This window comes from Mandrillus leucophaeus, unplaced genomic scaffold (genome assembly GCF_000951045.1).
Source record: "Mandrillus leucophaeus isolate KB7577 unplaced genomic scaffold, Mleu.le_1.0 Scaffold550, whole genome shotgun sequence".
Lineage (NCBI taxonomy): Eukaryota > Metazoa > Chordata > Mammalia > Primates > Cercopithecidae > Mandrillus > Mandrillus leucophaeus.
This window is the reverse complement of record NW_012105920.1, coordinates 1,534,844-1,542,530: the sequence shown is the minus strand read 5'-3', so window position 1 is coordinate 1,542,530 and position 7,687 is coordinate 1,534,844. Positions and strand designations below refer to the sequence as shown.

The 7,687-nt window shown below is 53.5% G+C and overlaps 1 protein-coding gene across 1 annotated transcript in view; it reads left to right on the top strand.

Annotated features, from left to right (window-relative positions):
- Nucleotides 1–803: 803 nt before the first annotated feature.
- Nucleotides 804–7,687, top strand: part of ITPKB (inositol-trisphosphate 3-kinase B) — a 109,953-nt gene continuing 103,069 nt past the window's right edge. Inside the window, exons 1-2 of the mRNA XM_011997978.1 lie at nt 804–1,083; nt 2,485–4,606. Coding sequence (XP_011853368.1) covers nt 2,690–4,606 — 1,917 coding nt within the window. The 5' untranslated portion in view covers nt 804–1,083; nt 2,485–2,689. The remainder of the gene's footprint in view (nt 1,084–2,484; nt 4,607–7,687) is intronic.

The window sequence follows — 7,687 nt, the reverse complement described above, 5'->3', positions numbered from 1 at the left end:
TAAAAAGGTTCTTGAAAATGATCCAGTATACAGGAGACAGTCTACAAGGGTCTACAGGAGCAAGAGGGGTTTCAGACATTAGCCAAGCCTTCTTAGTTCCAGGACTATGCTTTTTCTTAAAATAATTCTGAGAATTAAGTGCAAAAATATGCGAATGTCACATGTACTGTGTGCATTTATAAATAAATGTGATATGTAAAGGTGTATTTATACATCTACCAATTGCACTGCAAAACTATCCCCAGCTCATAGACCAACCAGTCTTCCAAAATACTACTGTGATGCACTTAAAATCTGCAACTCTGCATGAAGGTGACCTCAATGTACCTTCTTTGAATTTGCAGAATTGTGTACAAGAACACAAACCGTTTATATAGGATTGTAGCCTTTTTTAAATGCTAAAAAGGTCCCCATGATTTGCTTTGTTTAAGACATACACTCAAAACTTTATTAAAAACATTTTTCAAAACTAGTTTCATAAAGCTAGACACATCAGCAAGCCTCGATTAAGGGGTGGAAAATGAATTGTGTATCTTTAAACCGCAGAAGTTAAAAGGCTTTTTTTTTTTTTTTGTTAGCTAACAATGGAAACTTTTTTTTTAAGTGTTTCCCTCCCTCGTCTTGCCAAGCAATAGAAAAAAAAAAGAAGAAAAGAAAAACTTGTTCCGCTGAGTTCAACCCCAGACAGGCTCACAACTTCCTTCCTGCTTTCCTCCCCCAAGCCTCCGCCTTTCTCCCTCCTCCCTCCTCCACCCCCCCTAACTTTTCTTTCTTTCTTTTTTTTTTTTTTTTTAATCGTACATTGAACAAACACTGAAGTAGCCCGGAGCAGACACTGACAGGGGCAGTATCTCCACGGCCGAAAAGGGTGTGCAGGGCCGGCTTGGCGTCGCAACTGCTGGGATCGCCGGGCCTCTGAACCGAAGAGCTTTCCCTCTGTTTCGCACTCCTCTTTTTTGTCTTCCATAGCTTGTGAGAAAATAATTTCTGAACATTTTTACTTTTAAAACCATCTCGTCCCTACGAGGTCTGCGCCTCTGGGCATGTAGTCTACACAGGACCTGAGAATCTGAGAAATTGCAGGTAAGTTTGGCGGCCTTTTAATGGCTTTCGCCTCTGAACAACCCTCTTTCCCCTCACTTTCCGCTCTGGAGCGAATCTCGGCCTTCCTGGTTCCGAAGTAGGGCAAAGGGGTGGGCTGGGGAGGCAGGGAAGGGGGTTTGATTTTGGAGGGTGACATGGAGTGGTGGTGGGGAGAAAATCGGGAGAGAGGAGGTCCCCGCATTTCTCCTACCCGCCTTCCGGGCCGCTCACTCCGCGCCGCCTCCCCCAGCGCGCTCCAGGAGTCCCCAGGCTGGGGTCTCTGGGCGGCTCTGCTGGCGCCGGACGAGGCTGCCCGGGATGCAGAGAAGCCCTGCGCTCCGCGGCGCTGTCCTGGGGTGTTAGAGCGCCGGCTCCAGGGAGGTTTGCAGAGCCAGAGGCTCTGTGCACCTAGGGCTGCTGCCCGGCTGCAGCCATGCACGCCCCTAAGTTCCTCCGAGTGGGCGCGGGTCCGGGAGCCCGCAGGGGCAGCCGAGTCCTCGGCAACAGGGCGCGCTGAGAGCGGACTCGCTCCGCCCGCGCGCGCGCGCGTATACACACACGCGTGCACACGCTCACACACATACACACACAGTCACACACCCCTCCATAGGGGACGACGGCAGGAGGGCAGCGAGTACTGGTTCCGGTAGAGGGGACGTGTAGAACCTCGGTGCGCCCACACTCACAAAACACTTGTCTAGGGATAGGCGACAAGGCCAGCGCTGAAAAATGCTTCGGCTGCGGCCCTGCCGTGCGCCCAGGCCTTCCTAGGCCGAGGGACACAGCCCCAAGGCCAGGGTCTGGAAGGTAAACGGCGGGCACGCGGGCGCCCTCCTAGATCCGGGCGCTGGCAGCGATTCGGGGGAAGGCAGGTTCCGCTCAGGTTCCCTCCGAGCCGGTCGGTCTCTGATGCCCCGAGAGGGTGGAGCAGGGAGACCCTGAAGCCCAGGGCGAGGGCTGCCAGGTTGCCCTCTATAGCCAATGTTTGCTCAGGCTGGGGAGACCCGGAGACGGTGACTGGGATGTCCTCAGCCCGGGAGAGCTGGGAGTCAGCCGCGCCCCGCGCACAGCATACTTAGGAGCCAAGGAGTTGGACCTCGCTTCTCGCCGGTCCGCGTGGCTCCGGAGACGAATGTTAGGACTAGGATTTGAAGGGACCTCATAAAGCGCATCGCAATCTGGGGCGGGGTGGGGGGCGGGGAAGCACACCCGTAACCGCGCTGGCGACCGAGGCAGCCGGGGCATTCCCACGCCGAGCCTCGCCGTCCCCATAGGTGAGATGTCCGGTGGCGCCGGGTCCTGGATAGATTGGGTTCCCGGGGGTCCCTCGGGGTTCTGCAGGCGACCCGCAATCCCCCCGCGCCCTCCAGGGTCCTGACTTTTCTCCTTGTATCTCCACAGCCGCACGGTTGTTTATGGAGCTTTGGGCGGGGGCTGAACCCGCGGTCGTGCCCCCAGCCCGCAGCCCAGGTCATGCAGCCCCATCTGCGCGCAGAGCCACGGCTGCCGGGCCTCCGGGGCTGAGCCGGGAGCGCCGGGAGGAGGAGGCGCCGGCGGCGGAGCAGGAGCGGGAGCCGCGGCGGCGGGCAGCGCGGGACCCAGTACTATGGCTGTGTACTGCTATGCGCTCAATAGCCTGGTGATCATGAATAGCGCCAACGAGATGAAGAGCGGCGGCGGCCCCGGGCCCAGTGGCAGCGAGACGCCCCCGCCCCCGGGGAAGGCCGTGCTGAGCCCCGGCAGCGTTTTCAGTCCCGGGAGAGGCGCCTCTTTCCTCTTCCCCCCAGTCGAGTCGCTGTCGCCCGAGGAGCCCCGGAGCCCCGGGGGCTGGCGGAGCGGCCGGCGCAGGCTGAATAGTAGCAGCGGCAGTGGCAGCGGCAGCAGCGTGAGCAGCCCAAGTTGGGCTGGTCGCCTGCGAGGGGACGGGCAGCAGGTGGTGGCCGCTGGTACCCTCTCCCCGCCGGGGCCGGAGGAGGCCAAGAGGAAGCTGCGGATCCTGCAGCGCGAGTTGCAGAACGTGCAGGTGAACCAGAAAGTGGGCATGTTTGAGGCGCACATCCAGGCACAGAGCTCCGCCATTCAAGCGCCCCGCAGCCCGCGTTTGGGCAGAGCTCGCTCGCCCTCCCCGTGCCCTCTCCGCAGCAGCAGCCAGCCCCCTGGAAGGGTCCTGGTTCAGGGCGCCCGGATCGAGGAACGGAGGACAAAGTCCTGGGGGGAGCAATGTCCAGAGACTTCAGGAGCCGACTCCAGGAGGAAAGGAGGGCCCGGCCTATGCACCTCGCAGGTGAAGGAAGGAATGCCACCTCTTCCTGGCCGGGGTGCCCCTACAGGATCAGAGGCCTGGGGTCCTTTTGTAAGGATGGAGAAGGGTATCTCTGCCAGTCCCCGCTGTGACTCACCCACAGCTATGGAAATTGACAAAAGGGTCTCTCCTCCCCCGGGAACCCGCAGCTGCCTAGCTCCCTCATTGGGGCTGGTCGGAGCTAGCTTAACGATGGCCACAGAAGTGGCAGCGAGAGCTACACCTACTGGGCCACACCGTCCACAGGATCTTGCCCTCACTGAGCCGTCTGGTAGAGCCCGTGAGCTTGAGGACCCGCAGCCCCGAGAGGCCCTGGTGGAGAGGCAGGGGCAGTTTCTGGGCAGTGAGACAAGCCCAGCCCCAGAAAGGGGCGGGCCCTGCGCTGGAGAACCCCCTGGGAAGATGGGGAAAGGAAATCTGCCCTGTGGCATGCCGGGCTCTGGGGCGCCTGAAGTGGGCGAAAGGCCAGAGGAGACGACTGTGAGCGTGCAAAGCGCAGAGTCCTCTGATGCCCTGAGCTGGTCCAGGCTGCCCAGAGCCCTGGCCTCCGTAGGCCCTGAGGAGGCCCGAAGTGGGGCCCCTGTGGGCAGGGGGCGTTGGCAGCTCTCCGACAGAGTGGAGGGAGGGTCCCCAACGCTGGGCTTGCTTGGGGGCAGCCCCTCAGCACAGCCGGGGACCCCGGATGTGGAGGCGGGAATTCCTTCTGGCAGAATGCTGGAGCCTTTGCCCTGTTGGGACACTGCGAAAGATCTGAAAGAACCTCAGTGCCCTCCTGGGGACAGGGTGGGTGTGCAGCCTGGGAGCTCCAGGGTTTGGCAGGGCACCATGGAGGAAGTCGGTTTGGCTTGGACGTGTGGCACAGGGGTGCAATCAGAGGGGACTTGGGAAAGCCAGCGGCAGGACAGAGATGCCCACCCAAGTCCGGAGCTGCTACCCCAAGATCAGGACAAGCCTTTGCTGAGAGAGGCCTGCAGCCCCAGCAACATACCTGCCGTCATCATTACAGACATGGGCACCCAGGAGGACGGGGCCTTGGAGGAGACGCAGGGAAGCCCTCGGGGCAACCTGCCCCTGAGGAAGCTGTCCTCTTCCTCGGCCTCCTCCACGGGCTTCTCCTCATCCTATGAAGACTCAGAGGAGGACATCTCCAGTGACCCTGAGCGCACCCTGGACCCCAACTCAGCCTTCCTGCATACCCTGGACCAGCAGAAACCTAGAGTGGTAAGTCTTGCTCTGAGATTTGCCCAGAACTCATGCTGATTTCAGCAGACTTTTGATACCCTATGCATCCCTTTTTCTTTCTTTCTACAGAGTCATGAAAACTCAAACCAGGGCCCTGGGACAGTCACAGTGAATAATTCTGTCCAGGTGTGTTTGCTGAGGTGGAAGCAGAGGCACTGACCATGCATTTTAGCTTGGACAGTGAATCTGAGTCATTTCTACTATTTCCATGCACATCTTAAATAACAAGTTTTAAAAGTATTTCGTGTAGGTCACCATGCTTCTTGGGAAAATAATATTCATAAGTGTCACCAAAAACTTCTGTACTAATCCCCAAAGATAGTGAAGGGAGCTACTGAGTGTAGTTTTTGTCTGATCAGGTGAAACACTTAACTCTGTGTTTCATTCAGGCCAAAGAAAATTGACAAGGATGTCATCAAATTAAGTTAGCCTCTACTAATAAACCAGGAAAATGAGTGATGTGAGTCTATGACAGGACCCTGAAACCTGTAGATGTGGTTGTGGCCAGTCAACTGGGTGAGGAATCACTGAGCCTCAGTAAGTTAAGCCAGGCCATTGCAATATTTGTGTGGTTAGCATAACCAAGGTGCAGTTTGATGTATGAGTTAAATGAAAATGATACTTTGAGCTAAGCAGATGGTTTCTTCAGTATCATAGGCACCTGGGTGGTATCTCCAGAGTAGGTACCTCCTAATGGATGTACATGTCAGTTGGTACAAGTTGACATTTCAGGTATGTTTTCACATGCCTCTGGTTTGGGTCATCACACTGACATCTTGTTCTGGTTATGGCATTAGACAGGAGTTTATTTCTCTTACATGGTTAATCGAATGTGTAGGCTTTTACTCTTACGAGGATCACAGTATCTTACAGAAGACATAGGAGTTAAAGCTAGCACTTCTGAAAAGGTCTGGACTTTCTATTAGCTTTTCCAGAGAGCATGGGAAATTTCCTAGCTCAGCGTGCCAGGGGTGGTTGTGCTACATTGGGGGAGTCTGCATTTTATTATAATAGGTAGCCTTCCGATTTCATCTTGAATATCAAATACTCTTCACTGTACCTCAATAACTTTCTCCACCATGACTGGGAGCTTTATGTTTCTACTCTGCATTCTTCACTAAGGTATTTTGGACCACAAAACATACTCCTCTCTGATTCCGTATTCACAAATCACAGTCTGGATTTTTGAAGACCAGGCATTCCTTCTCATGAAACTCTGCTTTCTGCTGATGATCTGGAGGCAAATGTGTATGCAAAATCGCCCCAATCAGCCTGGCATTTTGTGGCTAGGACAGGGCCCCTGGGCATTATGCACCTGCTGTCAGGCATAGGCACACCACCTTTAGAAGGGGAAACGGTCCACCTGGAACGGGATAGTGGTCAAGGGCAGGTGGGAATTACTTCTTTCTGAAGGCATGGCCCAGATTTATCTGTCTTTCTGTCTAGCAGTTAGAGGCCTACTGAATAAGAGATGGTCCCCCGTCCCACCTCTCCCAGTTGCTTTTGAACTCCTGAAGCATAACTAGAACAGCCAAAGTCACTTTAACTTGTTCCCTGACTGTCCATTCACCCTTTCTAGTGGTATATTAGCAACTTCTATTGGCTGGTTGTCAAAACAGTTTGTGTCCTGATGTTTGAAAAGGGCTCTTGTCTAGAAGAGAATTAACCGGGAGATCAGTAACGACAGGTGACTTCTTTTTTCATTTGCTAGAAGGATGCCATTTGAGAAACCAGAGCGTTAAGTGGTGTTTTTAAGTTAGTGAACATATCCAGAGGTAGAAATGAGGCCAGCTTGTTGTCCAGTCTACCTCCCACCTTTAAACAGGTTTTCATATACCTGCAGAGCAGAGCCAGGGAAAAATCTCCTGCCGGCTTTGCTCTCTAAATCACATGAGACTGGTGGGAAGTGGGGTGTGTGTGTGTGTGTGTGTGTGTGTGTGTGTAGGGGGTAAGGGTGGGTAACCAACTGGAAATTATGGGATCCTAGGGACTTTTGAGCTTTGGTTGAGTGCTTGCATGATAAGCAAAGTTTTCTTCTTGTACAGATTGTTACGCTGGAGCCTTATCTGTGACACCCGAACATCAGCTCATAGGGTCAAAAATCACTTGATTACCTGCGATTGATATTTTGTCTACATAAGCCCAGACATCTTGATGGAGTGAGCCTTTTGGCTGGGTCTTTCTGTTTGATAGATAAAAGCCCCACCAGCTCTGTCTGAGGTTCTACCAAACTGATGCAGCATTCTCTTTTCTGGACTTTGCTGTGTCTGTACAGCTACTGCACTACGCTACAGCTGCACACTCTCATGTTTGCTCACACTTGCTTACACTCACCCTCACACACGCTCACACTCACCCTCCTGTGCTCACACAGGCTCCCACTTGCTCACCCCACTCACACAGGTCTGAAATGGTATGTTCAGCGTTCCAGTCACATAACCAACCCCTGGCCCTCAGACCCACACTAGACACAGATTTTTTCTATGCTGCCCTACCTTCCCACAGAGTTAAACCTCTCAGGCCTCCTGTGGCGCTTTCTTCATCCTTGCTGAGGAATACGAGTGTGTATGATTTGGTGTGCAGGCAGGGGGTGACAGTATATCTGCTTAGTAGGGATCAGACACTTGCAATTTGCTCAGAAGTAGTTGCATTACACACCCAGTGGGCAATGCCTGAAATTCAGGCACATTCATGCTTACTGTTCTCTGAGATCTGAACAAAATCAAATTGCACTGAGCAAGGATAGTGCTCTCTCTTTTGTTCTTTCTGACAGCTAAAAATTAACCAGCACTTGTCTACTTCCTTATATAATTCCGTTTAAGAGAATCTGGACCATTGAGACACCAGGCTTAAAATGTTGTATTAAGATATAAAAGTACCTTACTTTAAAAATAGATTTTTATTGATTTATTTCAAAATTGTTCTATCAATTATATGTACAAAAAACAAAAGAAGGCAGGGCACGGTGGCTCATGCCTGTAATCCCAGTACTTTGGGAGGCCAAGGTGGGTGGATCACTTGAGGTCAGGAGTTCGAGACCAGCCTGGCCAACATGGTGAA